At 36.4% G+C, this 21,495-nt stretch overlaps 4 protein-coding genes across 6 annotated transcripts; 3 read left to right on the forward strand and 1 right to left on the reverse strand.

The window, feature by feature from the left end:
- Positions 1-267: 267 nt before the first annotated feature.
- LIG6 (DNA LIGASE 6) lies at positions 268-8,482 on the forward strand. Of its 2 annotated transcripts, none has more exons than XR_016033068.1 (19): positions 268-2,691; positions 2,796-2,913; positions 3,032-3,113; positions 3,324-3,426; positions 3,520-3,616; positions 4,302-4,404; positions 4,582-4,698; positions 4,814-4,861; positions 5,516-5,613; positions 5,701-5,766; positions 5,948-6,107; positions 6,250-6,357; positions 6,794-6,843; positions 7,078-7,112; positions 7,214-7,275; positions 7,360-7,508; positions 7,597-7,685; positions 7,843-7,942; positions 8,037-8,482. XR_016033068.1 is itself a non-coding variant. In XM_012999057.2 (19 exons), the coding sequence occupies exons 1-19, from the start codon at positions 453-455 to the stop codon at positions 8,343-8,345; spliced, it is 4,146 nt and encodes a 1,381-aa protein (XP_012854511.2). In that variant the 5' UTR covers positions 268-452; the 3' UTR covers positions 8,346-8,482. The 2 variants fall into 2 exon arrangements, 1 of the variants encoding a protein (XP_012854511.2); XM_012999057.2 differs by having other exon boundaries at positions 7,347-7,508.
- A 541-nt stretch (positions 8,483-9,023) lies between these two features.
- SGA2 (ASF1 like histone chaperone) lies at positions 9,024-11,268 on the forward strand. The gene is made up of 3 exons (XM_012999067.2): positions 9,024-9,351; positions 10,401-10,516; positions 10,606-11,268. Exons 1-3 carry the CDS (start codon positions 9,243-9,245, stop codon positions 10,975-10,977), a joined length of 597 nt encoding a protein of 198 aa, XP_012854521.2. The 5' UTR covers positions 9,024-9,242; the 3' UTR covers positions 10,978-11,268.
- Positions 11,269-11,582: 314 nt separating this feature from the next.
- LOC105974034 (stress response protein) lies at positions 11,583-14,685 on the reverse strand. 2 transcript variants are annotated; one of them, XM_012999076.2, is made up of 7 exons: positions 14,582-14,685; positions 13,935-14,126; positions 13,631-13,681; positions 12,690-12,934; positions 12,109-12,225; positions 11,922-11,987; positions 11,583-11,821 (listed from the first exon to the last, which is right to left on the reverse strand). In XM_012999076.2, exons 2-7 carry the CDS (start codon positions 14,110-14,112, stop codon positions 11,756-11,758), a joined length of 723 nt encoding a protein of 240 aa, XP_012854530.2. In that variant the 5' UTR covers positions 14,113-14,126; positions 14,582-14,685; the 3' UTR covers positions 11,583-11,755. The 2 variants fall into 2 exon arrangements, with proteins under 2 accessions (XP_012854530.2, XP_012854538.2); XM_012999084.2 differs by having other exon boundaries at positions 14,483-14,588.
- A 3,960-nt stretch (positions 14,686-18,645) lies between these two features.
- LOC105974049 (protein DETOXIFICATION 14) lies at positions 18,646-21,394 on the forward strand. Its single transcript, XM_012999096.2, has 7 exons — positions 18,646-19,082; positions 19,307-19,851; positions 20,000-20,086; positions 20,174-20,230; positions 20,367-20,605; positions 20,695-20,900; positions 21,032-21,394. Exons 1-7 carry the CDS (start codon positions 18,813-18,815, stop codon positions 21,092-21,094), a joined length of 1,467 nt encoding a protein of 488 aa, XP_012854550.2. The 5' UTR covers positions 18,646-18,812; the 3' UTR covers positions 21,095-21,394.
- The last annotated feature ends 101 nt before the right edge of the window (positions 21,395-21,495 follow it).

Consider the following 21,495-nt stretch of genomic DNA (forward strand, 5'->3'; position numbering starts at 1 on the left):
TTCATTTAGAATAACCTCGATTGGAGTTCATATAGGAGTTATGACAAGATTATCGAGCACGCCCTAAAGTGTGAAACAACCCGGTTAGCTCCGAGTGCACATTTGGATGGTTTCACCCGAACGTCTCAAAATTCTTAAGAAAAAAACCACCTTTTCAACTTTTTTTCGATTTCGCGCGAATGTCTCAAAATTCTTTAAAAAAATCACAGTTTCAACTTTTTTTTCAAACAATTACTTGATTTGCCGGGAAGGGGGCATTCAAAATTCGAGTCAATTGACACATGCTCACTTCCTCCAACAGCTAATTCATCCGTTGTTGCGCAAGGAGATTTTGAATATTGAAATTTGAAAATAAGGGGTTAAGGAGCGTTTTATTATTAATTTATTTTATTTTTAATATTTTTTCTTTGGGAAAATTGAGATTTATACGTGTAAAATTGAACATTGGAAAAATGCCCAACCCGCGCGAATCAATGTCCGCCTCCGAACCACCGCAACCGCTAAACCTTGACACCGCCGCCGTCCACCGCGCCGCCCTATCCTCCCTTTCCCTACCGCCGGAGCCACCACCCTCTCACCCCGTCAACCCTTCCCCCGCCTCCCTCCCCCACTCCAAACTCATCCCTAAAACCCGGTTCATCGTCGACGGCTTCAAACACGCTGACTCGAATTTCTCCGTCTCCTACTTCCTCTCCCACTTCCACTCCGACCACTACACCGGCCTCTCCCCTCAATGGTCCAACGGAATCATTTATTGTTCCTCCACCACCGCCACTCTCCTCCACCAAATCCTAAAAGTTCCCCAAACCTTCATTTTCGCCCTACCTCTCTCCCAATCGGTGCTGATCGACGGCTCAGAAGTTTGGCTAATTGACGCTAATCACTGCCCCGGTGCAGTTCAGTTCTTGTTCAAGGTCCCCGTGGATAATAAAAACGATTGCAGTAGTGTGATTAGGTTTGAGAAGTATGTTCATACTGGTGATTTTAGGTTTCGTGATGAAATGAGGAATGAGAGTGTTTTATCCGAGTTTATCGGCGCCGATGCTGTGTTTCTAGATACGACCTATTGTAATCCGAAGTTTGTATTTCCGAGCCAGGAGGAGTCGATCGATTATATCGTTCGTGCAATTGAGAGAATCGGGGCTGAGAATGAGGGTGAGGGTGAGGGAGTAATTGGCAAAAAAGTGTTGTTTTTAGTGGCCACGTATGTCATCGGGAAGGAGAGGATTTTGGTGGAGATTTCTCGGCGGTGTAAGAGGAAGATTCACGTGAATGGCAAGAAGATGGAGGTTTTGCGTGCTTTAGGTTTGGGAGAAAGTGGGGTGTTTACAGAGGATGAGTTGGAGAGTGATGTTCATGTTGTTGGTTGGAATATGTTGGGGGAAACTTGGCCGTACTTTCGACCTAATTTTGTGAAGATGGAGGAGATAATGAGTGAGAGAGGTTACTCGAAGGTTGTAGGTTTTGTACCGACTGGGTGGACGTATGAAGTCAAGAAGAATAAGTTTGCGGTGCGAACAAAGGACTCTTTCGAGATTCATCTTGTTCCGTATAGTGAACATTCGAACTACGAAGAGCTTAGGGAGTATGTGAAGCTTTTGAAGCCAAAGCGTGTGGTTCCGACAGTTGGCGCCGATGTCGAGAAAATTGACAGCAAACATGCGCGTTCAATGCAGAAGCATTTTGCTGGATTGGTTGATGAAATGGCAATTAAGCAAGAATTCTTGATGGGTTTTCTTCGTGGTGGGAGTGAGAGAGTGAATGGAGAGAAGGATTGTCCTTTGACATTTGATAAAAGTAAAGAAGACGAGGTGGAGAAATCCGTGCAGGAACTTCGCGACTGCTTGCCCAATTGGGTAACTAGATGCCAGATGTTGGATTTACTTAGCAGTTCCGATGGAAATGTAGTTGAAGCTGTTTCAAATTTTTATGAACACGAAACAGAGTTTCATGAACAGGTTCTTTCCAGTACACCGGGCACCTCTTCTCTTCCAGGAAACTCAGAAAACGAACCAGCTTTGCCTTTTGAATCTCCTTCTGTCAAGAGCATAAATCACGCTGAGAATATTTCTCTCAGTCAAAGCTTTAAATTATCTAGTTCGGGAATAAAGAAGAGTGCAAGTTCTCCTGGGAAAAGAAAGAGAAACAGTGATAGCAAGGGAACAAAGAGAGCAAAGGCAGTTTCAACCCGGAAATCTAGTGATTCAAAGCAACATCCCATAACTAAGTTCTTTAACAAAAAAATGCTCGTGTCTGAAGATAGTAAACCTGAAGCCGAAGTTAATAATAGTTGTGATGATCAAAGTAGGTTCTCTGCTGATGCTACGGAAGTATATAAAGAAGAGGTGAATCAGTTTCTCCAGATTGTAAATGGTGGTGAATCATTGAGAAGCTATGCTGCCACCATTCTTGAGAAGACCAAAGGGGACGTTAATACGGCGCTGGATACATATTATAAAGATAATACTGCTACCACCATTGTTGACACTAACGACAACAAGCTGGACGGTATTAAAGTGATAGAATCTGAATTTACCAATAGAATCTGCTCTGTGGACACATGTGCTGAACTATCTGAGAACAACGAACCTGAAATCAAGTCTGATATACTCTGCGCTGCCATACCCAAGAACAATGACCCCGTAAATTATGTATCTCTGCCTCCTGAAAGATACTATCCGGTCAAGCATGGTTGGTAAACTTGCTCTCTCGGTCATCTAATTTACAAATTTATCTATGCCATGCTCATATCTATTGCTTAATGGTATTTGCTTAAGGCTGAGAACTGTTTCCAGCTTGCTGGAGGAAAGGACAGCTTGCTCCATATCTTCATATTGCACGCACTTTTGATTTAGTTGAAGAAGAAAAGGGCAAGCTAAAAGCTACATCAATCCTATGCAACATGTTTAGGAGGTTTGTTGATTGGGGTATTGGCTATTTCAAATTATGCTTACTGCAAGTAATATTTTGTTTTCCAAGTTATTGGACTAAGTCATTTCTCACAAAAACCAAAACTCTCTTGATTCTGCAGTTTGCTTGCCCTTGCACCCGAGGATGTGCTACCCGTTGTGTACCTGTGCACAAATAGGATTGCCCCCGAGCATGAAAATATTGTAACTTTTTATTTTCACCTGTTTGAATTTGTTGTATAAACCTTTTTACTGGAGGAATTGAATCTGAATGTAATAGCGGAAAATATGACCTCATAGAGACAAAAATACGCCGTTCCTTTTAGTTGCCGTTTGGCTGAATAAAAACATAGCTAAGTTTACCCATCTCATATTTATACTTGAATGGTGATTCACGTTCCATGATATTTGTAGGAACTGAATATTGGTAGTAGCATAGTTGTTGCTGCTCTGGAAGAGGTTTGTGGGACCAACAAATCTAAAATAAAGAATCTTTATAATAGCCTTGGTGATCTTGGTATAACCTTATGAGCTATATTTTTTTTTAATCATTGGATACATTTCTTATTGTTGTATTATCATGGTAGTCACACAGTATGTACTGAATCAGGTGATGTTGCTCAGCTTTGCCGCCAAACCCAATCACTGCTTGCTCCTCCAGCACCACTTACAATTCAAGAAGTGTATTCTGCTCTCCGGAAAATAAGGTATGCATTTCCTTATAGTACTGGCAGTTGAAATTTGTGATCACATAATTTTCTTTCATAGGCTCAAAGCAATTGCCGGGGGGGGGGAGCAATTGCCTTCAAAATACTTCCCTAAATCCGTTTGTGAGTACAACTCTTTAGTTGGAGCAGATTGTGTCGGGGAAAGGAATCTGTGAACTAGGGACTAGGGAAGAAATCTAATAAGATAGCTCTAATGAATATTCTTGAAGTAAAAGAAAGAAAAGGAAAATTGGCATATCATGATAAGGTTTACCTAGCTGCCTGACCTTGTTAGTCCGGTATTGCTTGAGTGGTAGCTGATAAATGCAACCAAAATAAAGTATGGTAATTGTAGAACTAGTTAGACACAAAATACTAAAATAGAAAGGATGGATTTGAATACCAATATTATAAAATTCGAATTCGAACAAGGAGTTGCAGTAGCATAAATAAGGTCGTTCTGTGTTGCACAAATTGTATGCTGTGTTGTCTATACAAAGTTTGCTTTGTAACCACCCCCCCACACCCCACCCAATATTGTAGTTATCATCATATACTGGCTACTGTCTTTTTATGGGCTTTCAGTCTTGATGTTTTATGCGTTGATTTGATTAGAGAAGCGTTAACATCTTGTCCCGTCTTCTCTGTTCTCTCTGAACTATATAATTTACATGGAATTCATCAGTGTACAAACAGGTACTGGCAGTACAACCAAGAAGAAAAGCCTAATTATGAATCTCATGCGTTCATGTAGAGAAAAGGAGATGAAATTTCTTGTCAGAACTTTGGTATGGTAACAGTAATGCTTTGCTTATTGTTCACATATCCATGCGTAAGCAATTCTTTTGATTTTACGTGAAGCAGTATCCTTTTTGTTTGTGTTTTCTATTCTTCCTAGTTCTGTATCATACTGCACCTCTCGTATTACTATCTATGACCTGATGTTAGTTTTGCATGCCATGCAGGTTAGGAACTTAAGAATTGGAGCTATGATGAGAACTGTTCTTCCCGCTTTAGCACAGGCCATTGCAATGAATTCTGCAAATGAAGGAGTTGCTGGAAACTCGAAGGATCGTATTCAGGTTTGAGATTTGCTTTTGTATCATGTGATACCAAGTTTTATAATTACTGTTCTATTCAATAACCTATTGTATAGTTCTGTCTACTAACTTCTCCAATTATTTTGTTCTATGGTAGCGCCTGTCCGTAGCAGTAGTTGAAGCATACAACATAATTCCAAACTTGGTAACTTTCAGCTTTCCTGTTTTTCTTGTTTCTTGTTGCATGCTTGTATTATAGCTGTGATCTGTTCATGCATCAAATACGATTGAAAATCAATGAAATGAAGAGAGTTTACAAGCGTCCATTTCCCACTGTTAAATGGATTTCAGCAGAATGAATGAGATGCTTACATATTTTCACTGGAACTTTCAAGAGGCCATACAAGTTCGTATCTCAGCTATACAATATTCTGATTTTAAAAAGCTGAAAGATTTTCACTATCTGATTTTTATACTTCCAATAGAGCAAGTTTGGCTTCTGCCTTTCTGCCTTTTGGTAATTCCAGATGGTAAAGAACCAGAGTAATGATGCTTACTCTCCTTGATTCTTTCTTCCCTTCTATCGTGTTTGATTTTATAGACAGTTTAGCAATGTAGTTCTCTAAATTGTTTTACCCTTACATTATTTTCTCGAAATTCTTTATGCAGATGGTATAAAATTTGTTCTTAATGAAGTAATTGCATGATTACTTGCAAGAGTTTATGCACCATAAAACTAGTGTCATGCAGCCTATTCTATGTGTTGACTGAGTGAAAACCCACATCACGCATTGCCTCTGAGTAGGGAAAGTTTATTTGCTGTTGATATATCTTGAGGATGCTAACTTCTCGTGGTCAGGATATACTTATTCCATCTCTGATGGAAAACGGGATTGAATTTTCGTCATCAACCTTATCAATAATTCCTGGCATACCAATCAAGCCAATGCTTGCAAAGTAATTCGACTACCAACTTCTATATTCAATGTTAGTAAAGATTATTACTAGTGTCTCTTTGCTTATTTTTTGGGTGTTTTATTGTAGAATTACTAATGGAGTGCCTCAAGTGCTGAAGAGTTTCGAACACAGGGCATTTACATGTGAATATAAGTAAGTTCTGATTGACCTTCAGTTATTATCTTTAAGCTTTTCATTGTTCAAGTATTGGGTTCTGTTTCGGGCCTATCATGATATAGCACATTATCAATTTTAATCCACCTGGCATCATCATTTATTATGAGACATCGATTTAGCCATGTCTAAGCAATATTGATTTCCTTGTGTTTTGTAGATATGACGGCCAACGTGTTCAAATTCATAGATTAGCAGATGGTTCTGTACGTGTTTTCTCGAGGAATGGTGATGAAACCACATTGAGATTCCCTGATTTGATTGACATAGTTAAGGATTCCTGCATTAATGCAGCCGTTACTTTTATTTTGGATGCAGAGGTGGGTTCTCTCACTCTTTCTTCTCTTTTTAATTTTCTTTTTAGCAATCTGTAGCTCATATCTTCACTGCTAAGTTTCGATTTGAAGAAGTGGTGAGTTACACTTGTACATAAAAGCATATCCCTTTTTTTTTTTAATTCAGGTGGTTGCAATTGATAGGAAGAACAATCTGAAGCTTATGTCATTTCAAGAACTATCTTCCAGGGAAAGAGGGCGTAAGGATTCCCTTATTGATGTAGATAAAATAAAGGTAATTTCATTCTTTTTTCTAGTTCAGAGCAGATCATAAAAATGTTTCCTGTTTAATTCTATTCATGTTTTTAAGTAAGTTCCGTTTTATAACTGTGGTATGTATGTTTTAATAAGATAATATGATCGTATGTTTCTTAGTCAAACAGTTAAATTGGTTCTCATAAATCTATCGAATTTGCACATTTTGCTTTTGAACTGTTACTTTGGATGACTTCCATGTGGATTCTAGCTCAGTTTTCTTGAGGATAGGGTAATCAGAATTATGAGTAGTCGTGCTATTTTTATTGATTTACATATATTACTAACACTTGTAACTTATAAAAAAAATTATGTGTACCCGTGCATTTCAGCATTTTATGGTAAATTTGTAATTATGAGCTGCTGCTGCGTTAGAATATATTAGATAGTGTATCTGAAATTTTCTATTTATGCAGGTGGACATATGCATTTTTGTCTTTGACATCATGTTTGCAAATGGAGAGCAGTAAGTGTAGTCTGCAGTTCTTCTGAGTATGCGCTGGTTTTTTGACAAACTTTTGATAATAAGAAATCACACATAAAGATTATACATTTTTTGTATTTAAAGAAACTACGTATGATGATCATAAGTTCATAACTAGTGGGAGAAAAGATGTATACATTTTTAGACTCTCTGTGCTGTGTGGTTGGTACATCATATATTTCGACACTTCTCAGACAGTATAAAATTTTCTTGCAGGTTCTTGAATTTGCCCCTGCGTCAAAGACGAAAACGTACGCACTCCTTTCGATAATTTTTTGAACTGTTATCCTGGATGAAATATAATATCCGAAGCATCTTCTACTCTGATTTTCGAACGTCTCTTGTAAATTAGATTTGAAAGATTTATTTGGTGAAGAGAAACCAGGTTACTTCGAGTATGCAAAAGAAATGACTGTAAGTTACTCGCTCTTTATTCATTATGATATATTTTACTGCTATCATCGTAAGTCACCAAGATCTTTTAGGTGGAAACTGAAGACGCTGATGTAAATAATGAAGCAACGTTCAATAGGATGAACACTTTTCTTGAGGACGCCCTTCGTTCCTCGTGTGAAGGCCTCATGGTTAAATCTCTTGATGGTGATGCTGGCTATACTCCTTCAAAGCGTTCCGATGCCTGGTTGAAGGTGTTATATTAGTTTCAAACATCTTAATTTTTTTACTAAGAAATAAATATTCTTCATAACTCGAGCAAATTATCTCTTGTTTTGGCAGGTCAAAAGAGATTACGTTGAAGGACTAAGCGATTCGTTGGACTTGGTTCCTATTGGTGCTTGGCATGGAAATGGGAGAAAAGCAGGATGGTAATTCTACTCCCCCCTATTTTTTCTCTGCTATATATCGAGATAAGTAATCAGAAATTCCGTAGTAATTTTTTATTTTTCACTAGATTCGTGACAAGTATGAAAAAATTGGTTGCAAGTGAATATATAACTAACTGCATTTGTCGTATATTTCCAGGTTTAGTCCTTTCCTAATGGCATGCTATAATCCTGATACCGAAGAATACCAGAGCGTCTGCCGTGTAATGTCTGGATTTTCAGATGCATTTTACATTGAGGTAGGCTGCTGATGCTATTAATTAAATCATCCGATTCTCTCGTGTCAATAATTACTTTTCCGCCCCTTGACTAGTTCTGATTGACTTTTTGCAGATGAAAGAGTTCTTCAACACCGAAAGAGTTCTTTCCAAAAAACCACCGTACTATCGAACGGCTGAGGTTCCAGACATGTGGTTTTCTCCTGAACTCGTGTGGCAGATAAAGGGTGCCGATTTCACAGTATCGCCAGTTCATCATGCTGCCATTGGCTTAGTCCACCCATCTCGTGGCATTTCAGTTAGATTCCCTAGATTTATTCGATCCGTATCGGATAGAAAGCCCGAAGAATGTAGCACATCTGCAGATATAGCCGACTTGTTCAGTTTGCAAACTCGGAAAATGGATGTAAGCATCAAAAAATGAGTACTTGTACAGTTTTGCACCATCCCTGTTTCTTTTGTAAGAATCTTTTTGCACAGCTCTTCACCGGAGGCAGGTCTCGTTTTTTGCTCCCTTGTCTTTTTTATTGGAAGTAATAAAAACTTAAATTAAATGCATAATCGTGAAGATTAGAATTATTATAAACGATCGTACGAGCTTCACCCAAACACGCCCTATTGGCAAAAATGTAAAGATTAGAATTATTGTTCTCGTTCAAGAAGAAGATGTTACGTGAGAAACATCCAAAAGAAGATATTGAACTTCATTCGCCTCTCGATTCGAATATTGTACTCCCTCCGATTCAAATTAACTTTCTTCCGGAAAATTTTATATATTATTAATTATTTTTTCCTCAATATTTCCACTTACTTATTTTACTCGTAAATTCTATCAAACATAAATAATTATTATTTGGAAGAATTAAAACATTAAACAAAATTAATTTTGAAAGTAGTGAGGCATCTGTTAGTTTAATTAATAATATCCAATGACAACTAAATTTATCTTTGGATGGGCCCGAATCCTGACCCATTAAACTTTAATGAAACCCGTAAAAGCCCAAATCAAACCAACTCCCGCCAAATTCATAAACCGGCTACACCCGGTTGCCAAACCAGTATCCAGTCACCACTATAAATACCGCCCAAAGCGAAACATCATAAGCACCCAAACCAAAGCTGCATTCTTTCTCTTCTCTTCTCTTCGGTGCATTTCCTCCAATTCATTACATCCCAAATCTTGCTTTGTCGTTCATATTTCTTCTTCAAAATTGTCGACTAAATTCTCTGCTGTTTTGTTCCGTTACATGAATTTTGCGCTGCGTTCGATTCTGTCGGAGGCGAATTCGAGCAACTCGGAACCGTAGAAAGATTCCCCCACATGAGTGCGGTGAACATCACGAACGTTGCCGTTCTGGACAATCCGGCGTCGTTTTTGTCTCCTTTTCAGTTCGAAATCTCGTACGAATGTGTTTCCTCTCTCAAAGACGGTAACTTTTCGCCTCTTTTTTTTTTCTCCAATTATTTTTTGCTCTTTCCCCCCCTTCCGCAATGTGCGATGTGTGTTTATGCGGAATTTTTTTTTTTTAATTCGATAATATCTAGGGTTTAGTTGATTATTGGATGTTTACGGTACGATTCGTGTGGCGTTGGAAGTATACGGTGTTCTTCGATTTTAGAAATGAATTGACTTTGTATCGAGTTATTTTGGGGGTGTTAACATTTTGATGAAGAAATTATTGAAAAGTGGAAAATGGTGTGCTAGGGTTTCGTAATTTCACAGGCTTCCAACAGGACTTTTGAGAAATAAATGTAATAAAATAAAAATAAATAGTTTGCTACTGTTTTAATGGACTTAGTTTCACAAATCGAACAACTAAATAGAGAATAAGACACCTGGGCTCTGCACGACGAACTAATCGGAAAAGAAGGCAGATCTAGATCTTATTTGTGAATAGACCTTTGAGAACAGAGGGATTAATTGATTGCTTAAAATCTTCGTTTGCTGTGATTTGTTCTTCGATACGTTAAATATAATACGTTGGATAAAATGGGGAATGCTTCCCTCTAAACATTCTCTAATAGGGATTCAATATGTCTAATATCCATTTTTGTAAATATTATCGAAGAGTTCGTTTTTAAAGTTTCTTCTTGGATGCATTAGGCACATGGATGAGACTCTCCAGATTGTTGCCTGTTAGGAATCCTTCAATTTAGAAACCCGACACTTCGGTTTCTCTCAATTGAAAAATGAAATGGTTTGTGGGAAAAGCGTACAACAAAAATCTTAAATCTTACTACCTCCAGAATCATTTAATCATATCCTAATAAATAATGTAAAAAAAGATAAACAAATAAAAAACCAGGGAACTAATGGGAGGATTAAACATCGTGTTGTATGATCGTAATACTATTTCATCATCCCTTAGTTCCTGATTTCAATTTCATGAAGGTTCTCTCGATTTGACTTTACATTAATATATGAAACGTGTTAAATCTCTCGTCTATTCCACTCTGAAACTAATAAAACGTACTGCAGATTTGGAATGGAAACTCATCTATGTCGGATCTGCTGAGGATGAAACTTACGACCAGCTTTTAGAAAGTGTTCTTGTCGGTCCAGTCAATGTTGGAAATTACCGTTTTGTTTTGCAGGTAAAAACATTGAACATCATGTTATAAGTATCTATATGTTTTGATACTTGTCCAAGATTTAAACTTTTCATGTGCAAAATTGATATCAGGCGGACCCTCCAGATCCTTCCAAGATTCGCGAGGAAGATATCATAGGCGTGACGGTGCTTTTGTTGACATGCTCGTACGTAGGTCAAGAATTTCTTCGAGTGGGCTATTATGTCAACAATGACTATGACAATGAACAGCTCAGAGAGGAGCCTCCACAGAAGATCTTAATCGACAGGATTCAAAGAAATATATTATCCGACAAACCAAGAGTTACCAAATTTCCAATTAATTTTCACCCTGAAAACAGCGAGACTGGAGAACAAGCCCTGCCGCCCGATCAAGTTGTTGAAGGAGATGGAGTTGAAGAAGAAAGGCAGCTTTCAACTAATGAACTCCCACTCGAAGAAGAGAGTAAGAGTGATAAAACTTGATATGTAACTTTTCTTCATTTTCCGTTGCTTTCGTTAGTTCGATTCATGTGCAGTGCCCACCTTGTAGCTGTGTGTTTTACATTGTCGATTTAGTTTAGGGCCTGAACGAAGATTTTCTATCGAGATGCACTTGGCGCTGTGTGTCTTGGCTTGTAGTGTTATGTGTTCGTATATGGCCTTGATTTCTAACGGTGCTACAAGAAATATTTTGGCAGCTTTTAATTGTTTCAAACCATAAGATACACTCAATCCACTTGTTTTCTAGTGTTCAATCAGGTTTATTTTTTGCTATATTGGGTGAAGTTCATGTGTGCGGGTGTGTGTGTGTGTGTGTGTGTGTGTGTGTGTGTGTGTGTGTGTGTGTGTGTGTGTGTGTGTGTGTGTGTGTGTGTGTATTGTGTGTGTGTTTTAGGCCATTGTTAGTTGACATGTCATTAGTAGAGGCATGATTTATTAACAACTTGTTTGATAACAGAGCAAGCTAAGATGGTTTTAAGATATGGGATCCACTATATTTAGTTATATCCTTTCGACACTGGTTTATCGCGTTCGAACAAGCCAGGGGAAAAAGAACATTATGAAAATAAAGAACGAGAACGCAAAAATCAAAGAAACAATCCATGTTCTCTCATTCGACTGCTAAATCTCTTACAAAATTGTTAAAATATCACAGAGAAACAAATATGTCGTCCACATGTTCATGGGATTGATTGTATTGTCGCAATTCTAACTATTTTAAACTGCAACGTAAATTAAGGGTAAAATTGGAAGACTTGTCTCAGTCGTCATTCTTCCGTCTCTTCTCCCGCCTCCCTTTTGATCTTCCTTTCCCAAACCTACTTTCCTACGATAATTAAGAAAGTCGAGTTAATACACTTGGATCACCGAAACATTAAAAATAAATTAAAAAAATCAGTGGAAACATTAATAGGGGATTCATTTACTTGTCTTGATCTCTTCTTCTGTTTTCCTTGTCCTTTGCCGCCCTTCTTCTTTCGCTCAGCTGACTTCTGTTACGGTTATTGCGTTTAACACATGTCAAATTAGGACAACAACAACAACAACAAAAAAAAAAAAAAAAAACCAAAAAAACTGAACATAAAAAATTATCAATAAATACGATATCTTTACCCGTCCAGAAACGGTTGCAGCCTCGGGATCGTCTGACTCGCCTTCAAGTTGTCCACTGCCGTTGAGCATAAGCTTAAGCCTCCCTTCTTTACGTAATTTGTCCGAACGGGCATGTCTCTGTGAAGGAGACACAAAACTATAAGTTATCGAAACTCAGAGCAGCACAAATTGAGAGAGCATTCATGAGATTATATACTTTGGATTAAAAATCAAAATTGAAATATATGTTGATGGATGCCAAAAAGATTAAAAAAAAAAAATCTCGGAGGAAAATTTTAGCAACAAGTATCCAGAATATGAGTATGACAACTTAAATAGGTAAACAACTCTACAACTATTGAAAGTTGCTGAGGTTAGTTTTTCCGACAGTAGTAGATAAGTCACAAGAGTCCAGTTCATGGGACATGTCGAGTTTATATTTTACTACCAAAAGGCGAGTCAAAGAATATTGAAAATATAAATAAGCGCATTAAGAATGAAACTCTTGACAAATGGTTTTAGGATCTATTCTTGACAAGAAGAAAATGGATAAAAGAAAGGGATCAGAGAGAGAAAAATTAGCGAAAAGCGAAAATGCTTGCCTTGGAGCTTAAGTGAGCCTTTAGTGTTTCCTCTGTCAAACAGACAATTCTCGGACACAGCCTGCACTTGTATACCGATTTACATTTTAAAACCCAATCGGGTAAATCAATGGGGGTCTCTTCCTCCTCTTCAGGGGTATGCTCTTCTCCGGCAAGTACGTTGTCTCCTTCACCGATAGGAATACTTGCTAGAATGTTTTCCCCACCAATTTGTGTCGACGTATCATCGTCACTTGTGGGTATACCTGCAAAGATCGGTTCTGTTTGTAAGAGAAGAATGAATGAAAGAAAGTTCGTGAATAAGGTTGACCATTTGATTCAAAATTGTCAAAAAATGATAAATATTTGTCATGCCAATTTTTCATTGGATAAGTCTTGGGGTAGAGTACAAACACTCGCTTTACATTCTTATGCCGAAATAAAAACTAGGGAAAATTCTGAAAGAAGCATAATAAGCTTCATATGGTACAAAAAGATATCCATATAATTGATCTACACATAGATACAACTCGACTTGGAACTATAGCAAACCCGAAACAAAAATATCATCGTATTATAATCTACATATTTGCCGGAACAGAGAAGAAAATAAAGTTCAAAAGGACATTCGGTTTTGGCATCATAAAGATATTGCATATCTTGGTGCAGAAAATATTATTTGGACAGATTTGACCTTCAAGAATTTGCACACAAAATCAACGAGCGAAAAGCTACTTTAATATAGAATTAGAAGAATGACCACAAGAAGGTATTCATATTAACACTAAAGTAGTTATCAGTGGTAATAGAATTAATTATGTCAAGCAAAAAATACCACGGATTTTGGGAACCCTAATTGTAACCAATGTCGTAACCCGAAATATGAATTTATAGACACAATGAATCATACGAAACTGAACAGATAAGATGTGTGATCAGTGAAAAGCATTAAAAAATTTAACCTGATGAGTCAAGATTAACTTCATTTATTGAACTATCCTCGCTCTCATAACCTGAATACATGTGAAAAAAGAAAAAGAAAAAAATTAATATGCAAGAAGCATGGTTTCATACTTCAAATTCGTAAACATCAGAGAGCAGCAGACGGTAGTCGAGAAAAAATAATACAATTAAATGGCATTCTAGAAATCAAGCAATACTCATGGCAGTACAAAACCATATAGTTAGTTAAGCAAACACAAAAGACAAATAAAAGAAACGACACAAGTATACAATGCTCCCAAAAAAATACGATAATACACATACCAGAAGAAGAGGAAGCTTCTTCGTTCTCTCTCGACTTCGATACAACATTGCCCTCTTCGTCTTCTTCTCCCGATTCATCTGTGGCTTCTGGCTCAACTTCAGAGTCGGAAGAAGACGAAGATCCAGAGGGTTCGTCCCTGCCGCCATGTTCGAGCCTGTAGAATCGCCGTTTTATCATTTTTGTATCGTCAACTGCAAAAGTAAAGAGAGAAACAATAAATCGAAAAATGCTAACAAACAAATCGAGTAATAGCCGAACAATTAACATTGATATTTTTGGTCCGGAAAGTCTCAATCTTTTCTCAGTTATAATGATTCTGATACTACAAGTATCACAATGAAATGAAAATTCACACTTGCTAATTATTTTCATAAAATTGTGTCTTCTAGCTCAAATAGTAACAACTAATAAGTATTAGCGGCTAATTGCAGTTTAAATTCAAATCAATATTTTCACAGATTTTTCAAATTGGTTTCTTCATTGTTTTGTGTAAATAGGGGGAATTAACAATAAACTCACTGCTAATTTCAACTAGTTAGTAAATTACCATAGAAACTAACTAATTTCAATCCCTGTACCAAAAATCTCCTGAAGAAAATACACACAGACGCACGGAGAGAGAGAGAGAGAGAGAGAGAGGCGCTACCTGCAAATAAGGAATGGCTGCTTGTTGATGTCGCAATACGAGGGTAGAGGGAGGAGGGTTTTGGTTCAAAAGAGATGGGATCTTGTGTGCCTCAACAAATTTGTAATCGGCCACGTGGGTGTTTCTGATAGGCTGTACTGAGTCGTTTTTTCCCATGGGCTTTGGCTTATAGGCCACGTGGACCAACTTTGTTTTCCCATGGGCTTGGGCTTTGGCTTTGGTTAGTTAAATTTGAAGCTTCTTTTTTGGGCCGAGTTGTCAATATAATAATTATATAAATTATTACTACTTTTTTTTTTCTTCTTATTAAGGGTAAATTACACCCTGAGGTATGGTCAATTACGAAAAAATCCCTCATGTTTGGATAATTACATCTCCCCATCGACTATGAATCTTCTTACATCTCCACCTTATGGTGTGGAATGTTCTCTAATTTGAACTCATTTTGAGCAAAAACAAAGTTTATGATGCACCACAATCTGTTATGTACAAGCCAAAAAATACATTTTATGCTCATCTAACTTCAAAATGTGAAGCTCGAATGGGATAAAACGGGTCCAAAATTAAAAATATTCCATATAATCTAGAAGATTCCATTAAATTTATAACCACAATGATGGACGTGGAAGAAAATTTATAGTTGATGGAGTTGTTGTAATTATCCAAACAAAAGGGGCGGTTTCGTAATTTAACCATTCCCAGTGGTGGTTTTACCCTCTTATTAATAACAGAGTTTGTTCGAGTAAACTAATTTTGTTTTCAGTTTACCACCTTTTTGACAAGCCGAGTCTGAGCCCATATTTAGTTTCTCGTGGGGTTCGCGAGCTTTTTTTATTTATTTAAATATAATTAATATAAAATAAATTACAAGGCATCTTTTTATTTCCAATTTTTTTTATTATAATTAATATTAATAAAAAAAAAATACACAAATATCTCAAACTCGAGCTCATAAAAGCAAAAGCAATACTCGAAGAATTCATGAGGAATCCATTTCTCCACTCACTTTTGAAAAGAATAATGGCTATGTTTGTTACCGTTTTCAAATTCTTTTCACATTTTCCCCAAAATAAAAATTATCTTTCTACACTATTTTCAAAAACTTTCCCCAAAACAAATTCAAATATTTATCTCTCTAACAAACATGATTTGACCGCTACAGTGAAAATTGTCTTCACTAAAATACAAAATCAAATCACTTTATCTTTTAAATTCTTCTTCCAAAATACATTTTCCCCAACACCTTTCAGACATGATTTGACTTGCTACAGTACAAATTATCTCCTCTCAAAACACAAACAAACTTATATTAATTTTCAAATTCTTCTCCCAAAACATCTTTCTCCAAAATAAAATGGAAATGGAAGCTCAAAAGCTTACCAAACACAGCCAATATGTCTCATTCAAACGGAAAAGAATAAAGTCATTTCATCTTTAACACAAAACAAAGAAGCGAATCAAGCTTGTGCTGTATTATAAAACCCAGCTACAACTACAAGAAATTCTTCATCTCATAAAAGAACAAGTCATATATTATACATTAACCCTAGTTCGACATAATATATATTTAAATGGCGAAGCAGACCTTGTTAGTGGGGAAATAAAAGAAATCTACCGCTCCGCCTGCACACGTGGATAATATAATGAGATAAAATCAAGTGTGGAGGAAGTCTCCACCTCTTAGCTCCTGCCGCCGCGTGGTGCCGGCGGGGATACAGATTCCTTTTACTTCTACACTAACAAGGTCCGCGTCGCCATTTAAATATATGTTATGTCGAACTAGGGTTAATGTATAATATATGACTTGTTTTTTTTATGAGATGCATAATTTTTTGGTTGTAGTTGCAGTTGCAGGTGAGTTTTATAATATAGCACAAACTTGATATTGTATGTATATATATATATATATATATGAAGTTAATTAAGTTATCTTTTCCTTTTTTGAAAAGAATGAAATTAAATATTGATTCCAACTTTTTTTTTTGTTGCATTTACTAATTCTTTTCATTAAGTTGTCTTCTTACTTCTGGCTGAACTGGTAATTAAGTATTAGCGGCTAATTGCAGTTTACAATCAAATTGATATTTTCATAGATTTTTCAAGAGATGGGATCCTGTGTGCCGCAATAAATTTTGTGACCGGCTACCTGGGTGTCTTTGAATGAGGATGCAAATTTTGAATAATTTTTTTTTTTTTTTTTTTTAATTAATGATACAAGATAATCTGTAATCACTCAAGGAGCACTGAACAAATCCTAAAATAACATGCAAATTACACACAACTAAGTATAAGTTACACTAGGTTAATTATTTATAAATAATTCAACCTTATAAGAAATATTAAATTAAAATTAAACTATGGGACAAATTCAAATTAAAGTACCAAAATTGATACACACTTTTAATACTCCATAATTTAATGAGGCTCAACGGGCCAAGCGACACGCTTGAGTCTTGACTCTTGAGAAAGAGTAGAGACAACCAATTTAATTGATATTTAATTAATTCGGTTCAACCCGTTTTTTCTTTTGTATTTGTTAGTATAATTATGATAATTATTATTATTATTATAGAGTTATACTCATATTAATAGTTCTAGTTAGATTGTAATTAGATTCCTATGAATAATGCACAAATCAAATTAATTACGATATCTTTCCAATTTTTCAAACATCATATGAAAGCCATACTGTTGATTGTTGATTTATGATTTTTGGTATTTTTCCATTTTTTTGTTTCTCTAAATATATTTCTATGTTTTATTCATGCATGATGAACCAACACAACCAACAAATAGGATTGTGAACCGGTTTAATCGGTCGATCAGCTCCAATCCGAATTTAATAGTCATTCAGTAAAAGAACATGCAACCAACCATTTAGGTGCATTGCATAAACTTATACTCTCGTATTAGCTTGTAAAATTATACAAGAGACGTAAACTACATTAGGCTAATTAAAAACGTGCGACAAGCTCGACCTAACACGACCGTTGACAAGAGAATTCGAACTTGGATCAATTGAGACAAGCTCCAGCCGTTAGATCATCCATTGCAAGACCGTTTGAATTATTTTTTCAACAATAATGAAATAGGTGTAGCATTTGAAAACATGATTAGCAATATTGCCGCCAAATGATGGTTTAAATAAAATAAATACACAATAAACTAGCTCAATCACAAGATTAGGTACACTAACTTTTGTGCATGCGTACTCTACAGCAACATGATTAGCATAATTCATTAATTTTTGTGCGAAGTTCATTCACATGCTACCATCTATCGATAAGAATTATTTATATATCAACTAGGCAATTAGGTGCAATTTTTTCTTTTGGTCGACACCCAATTAACAACTCTTTTGAAGAAAAAAGAAAATAAATAAATAAAATCATTCGACACTACTAATATAGCCCGACTTGACTACCATGTACCCAAAACACGCCTCTAATTATTCGAATGCACAAGAGTAAATTTCGATCTCATTCAATAATTCACAAATTATAAGAAAAATGATAAAAAAAAATTCGAACTTTGGTCAAATAATACAGTTATGCGATTAATGAATAGCAATATCTGACCAACAGAGTTTGTAATATAATAAGTAATAAACACACGTGTATATTATATTTTTCTTAATATATATAGTTTTATGACACGGCAGAAAGATAAGATTGAAAATCATACCATTAAACGATTAGATCAAAGTTTAATAGATGATAGATACGAGAAGAAGACCTCTAATCCTGTCACTTCAATAAGAGAAAAAAAGTTAAATAAAAAATATTTCACATGGATTTATGAGTTTTGAGCTATTTCTTTTTTCCTTTATTTATTTATTTATGACAAAGAATTTTAAAATAATGAATTATCAATTTGGACTATTCTATTGGAGTAAACGTATTCCAATACTCTCAGCAAATTCAAAGAAAAAACCTCGAAAATGCCAGAAAATAACAAATGGCAAAACACGCGGCAAAATGTTACGGTTGACTTTTCGTAGTCATTAATTAGCTGATATGTTGACCCAAAGAAGAACAGAATTTTTATAACTTATAAGTTACTATAACTTATAAGTACCCATTGTACGAACTTTGAAGAGTTCAAAATTCATTTTAGCTTTTAAGTTTTAAGCAATCGATTCGCCAAATAGAAAAAGGCAAAGTTTCGATCAAAAAGATTAAAACAAAAAACAAAATTTCAATTCTGTCCTTTCCGCAAGAAAAAAAACAAAATGGAGGTGGAGCTGGAAATACTAGTGCCGAAACCGCCGAAGCAGAAGAGCGGCGGAGGCGACGGCGGCGGCAAAATCGCGTGGGGTGGCGCGTTCGCCGGGGAGCTGAATCGCGTGAATTGGATCGCTCTGCCGATGATAGTGGTGACGGTTTCACAATTTCTGCTGCGTGTTTCGCCCATGTTCATGCTCGGCCATTTGGATCAACTCTCATTATCCAGCGCCTCCATCGCCACCTCTCTCTGCAATGTCACCGGATTCAGTGTTGTCGTAAGCCCCCACCCCCTTCCAGTTTTCCCCAATTTTTTTTTATGTTTTTCAAAAACCCTACTATTTCAATCAGAAATTCGTCATCTTCATAATAAGTTCAAATTGAGGGGGCTTCTCTACAAAATTTAAAACCTTAATTATATCTCCAATTTGATTAAATAGTTGAAAATTATATACACGTAAATTTAGTAGATGAAGAAAATAATTTCAATTTTGCTCTGCAGTTTGGAATGTCTAGTGCATTGGAAACCCTATGCGGGCAGGCATATGGAGCCGAACAGTACATAAAAGTAGGAACTTTCACTTACGGAGCTATTTTATGCCTATTTATAGTGTGCCTACCAGTTTCTCTTCTGTTCATCTTCACAGAGAAGCTGCTATTATTAACAGGCCAAGACCCGTTAATCTCGGCCGAAGCAGGAAAATTCGCAATACAGCTAATCCCGACGCTATTTCCCTATGCGATTCTTCAGTGTCTTGTTCGTTACTTGCAGAGCCAGAGTTTGATATTTCCGATGGTTTGGAGCTCGTTAGCATCTCTGTTCTTTCAGTTACCTCTGTGTTGGGCATTTGTGTTTAAGTTGAATCTTGGAAACAGTGGAGCAGCATATTCGATCGGGATTTCGTATTGGTTTAATGTTGTTTTGCTTGTGCTTTATGTGAAGTACTCTTCGTCCTGCAATAAAACCCGTCCTTCATTATCGATGGACGCTCTTGCAACTATGAGGGAGTTCGTTCAACTTGCTATACCTTCTGCCGCTATGGTTTGGTAATTCCACTTTCATGGTCTTTTGATTATCCAACAACTTTCTGATTAAGCAGTCATTTTATTTTACAAGCAATTCCGTATTTATTTTGGTGTTGTCATATAACGGTCAAATACATATCGTATTTATTTTAGTTGCCCATATTTGCAGTTTGGAGTGGTGGTCGTTCGAGCTAATATTCTTGTTGTCGGGCATATTGCCAAATCCACAATTACAGACATCAGTTCTTTCTATATGGTATCCATTTTTTTTAATGATTGGAAAATCGGAGAATATATATATTTATGAATATATCTAAACTTATCTACTTTGACTTGTTTGCAGCTTCACCATTTCGACTTTGCACTATCACATACCGTATTCTTTTGGTGCTGCTGCAAGGTCAGTTCTTGACACATATTCTCATTAATTTGGGTTAACAAATTTAAAAAGTATATACAGAATTACAACCACGCAAGACAGTTAAACATTCGACTTTGTAAACTAAAACAAGAATTTTTATTCTTATATATTCCAGCACTGTGATATCGAACGAGCTTGGAGCAAGTAAACCGGAAGCAGCCAGAGTAACTCTCCACGCAGTGTTGGTTCTGTCAATAGCAGAGTTATTATTAGCCAGCATTCTTGTTGTGATTTGTGGTCCTATACTGGGCTATGTGTTTAGCCAGGAGAAAGAAGTTGTCGAATATGTCAAACAAATGGCACCGTTTCTTAGCGTTTCTATTATCATGGATGGCTTACAGGCTGTACTTTCAGGTAAGCACATATGTGCCTGTGAGTTCCTTCGTCAACAAAAAGGAAAAAAAAAATCGAAAAATTATTAATATCTTCTTTTGTTCGTTTAGGGGTAGCGAGAGGTAGTGGGTGGCAGCATATAGGTGCCTATGTGAATCTAGGGTCGTATTATCTTGTGGGTACACCGTTGGCTTTACTTCTTGCGTTTGTATTTGATCTGAACGGGAAAGGCCTTTGGACTGGACTTGCAGCTGGAGCAACTGTACAATCTATCGCACTTTCGCTAGTGACTTGCTTCACAAACTGGGATAAACAGGTCTTTATTTAGTTTGATTATTTGTTTGGTTAAAATTTCACCAATTTTTTTTATTTTTTTTTGTTTTATTATTATGGGACAAATTTTAATATAGCTGACGATCTTATTCAACCCCCTGGATCATTCTACAGGCAATTGTAATAATACGACGCAGGAGTTTTTCTGGAGGATATCCAGGTCGAATCGAGCCTTGAAAATTGGTGGAGACGTGTTAAAGAAAATGATTCAAGAAAGCATTGCACACGGGAAATGTAAAGAAACAAACAATTATAAAGGAAAATTAGTATTCGAAACCCGGCCGGGAGGAGGTGGTTGTGGTGGTGGGGTGGCGGCAGCCTGGAAAGTTACGAAAGTAACTTACTGGGATGTTGAAATTTTTGCTGAATGTGAATAGTGATTACTGATTAGTGAAGTGAGCTTGTGTACAGTGCCAAAAACATGTTGTCTGAATTGTACTTGAGTGCAAATATTAATATATATTGGTTCCATCGTCAGTTTTGTTAGGCATGTATATATGATTGATTTGGGATTTAATCACGTAGTAGAGAAAAAAAAGTCAACGTCGGAAACTGAAATCAAAAAATATATTCTAAAA

The sequence above is a fragment of the Erythranthe guttata genome, chromosome 8, assembly GCF_056151865.1.
Source record: "Erythranthe guttata isolate IM_541 chromosome 8, IM_541, whole genome shotgun sequence".
NCBI classification, from domain to species: Eukaryota; Viridiplantae; Streptophyta; class Magnoliopsida; order Lamiales; family Phrymaceae; genus Erythranthe; species Erythranthe guttata.

What these genes read in the sequence shown, in the direction of transcription:
- LOC105974034 (XM_012999076.2), bottom strand. Translation starts at nt 14,112, where the DNA reads ATGATAAAACGGCGATTCTACAGGCTCGAACATGGCGGCAGGGACGAA. An exon ending in AGTTAATCTTGACTCATCAG is followed by an intron (nt 12,935 to 13,630) that starts GTTAAATTTTTT and finishes CGATCTTTGCAG; the next exon opens with GTATACCCACAAGTGACGAT. An exon ending in AGAAGAAGAGATCAAGACAA is followed by an intron (nt 11,822 to 11,921) that starts GTAAATGAATCC and finishes TAATTATCGTAG; the next exon opens with GAAAGTAGGTTTGGGAAAGG.
- LIG6 (XM_012999057.2), top strand. Translation starts at nt 453, where the DNA reads ATGCCCAACCCGCGCGAATCAATGTCCGCCTCCGAACCACCGCAACCG. An exon ending in TCTGCTCTCCGGAAAATAAG is followed by an intron (nt 3,617 to 4,301) that starts GTATGCATTTCC and finishes GGAATTCATCAG; the next exon opens with TGTACAAACAGGTACTGGCA. An exon ending in CTTTTATTTTGGATGCAGAG is followed by an intron (nt 6,108 to 6,249) that starts GTGGGTTCTCTC and finishes TTTTTAATTCAG; the next exon opens with GTGGTTGCAATTGATAGGAA.
- LOC105974049 (XM_012999096.2), top strand. Translation starts at nt 18,813, where the DNA reads ATGGAGGTGGAGCTGGAAATACTAGTGCCGAAACCGCCGAAGCAGAAG. An exon ending in CCTTCTGCCGCTATGGTTTG is followed by an intron (nt 19,852 to 19,999) that starts GTAATTCCACTT and finishes CCATATTTGCAG; the next exon opens with TTTGGAGTGGTGGTCGTTCG. An exon ending in TCACAAACTGGGATAAACAG is followed by an intron (nt 20,901 to 21,031) that starts GTCTTTATTTAG and finishes ATCATTCTACAG; the next exon opens with GCAATTGTAATAATACGACG.
- SGA2 (XM_012999067.2), top strand. Translation starts at nt 9,243, where the DNA reads ATGAGTGCGGTGAACATCACGAACGTTGCCGTTCTGGACAATCCGGCG. An exon ending in TGTTTCCTCTCTCAAAGACG is followed by an intron (nt 9,352 to 10,400) that starts GTAACTTTTCGC and finishes AACGTACTGCAG; the next exon opens with ATTTGGAATGGAAACTCATC. An exon ending in ATTACCGTTTTGTTTTGCAG is followed by an intron (nt 10,517 to 10,605) that starts GTAAAAACATTG and finishes AATTGATATCAG; the next exon opens with GCGGACCCTCCAGATCCTTC.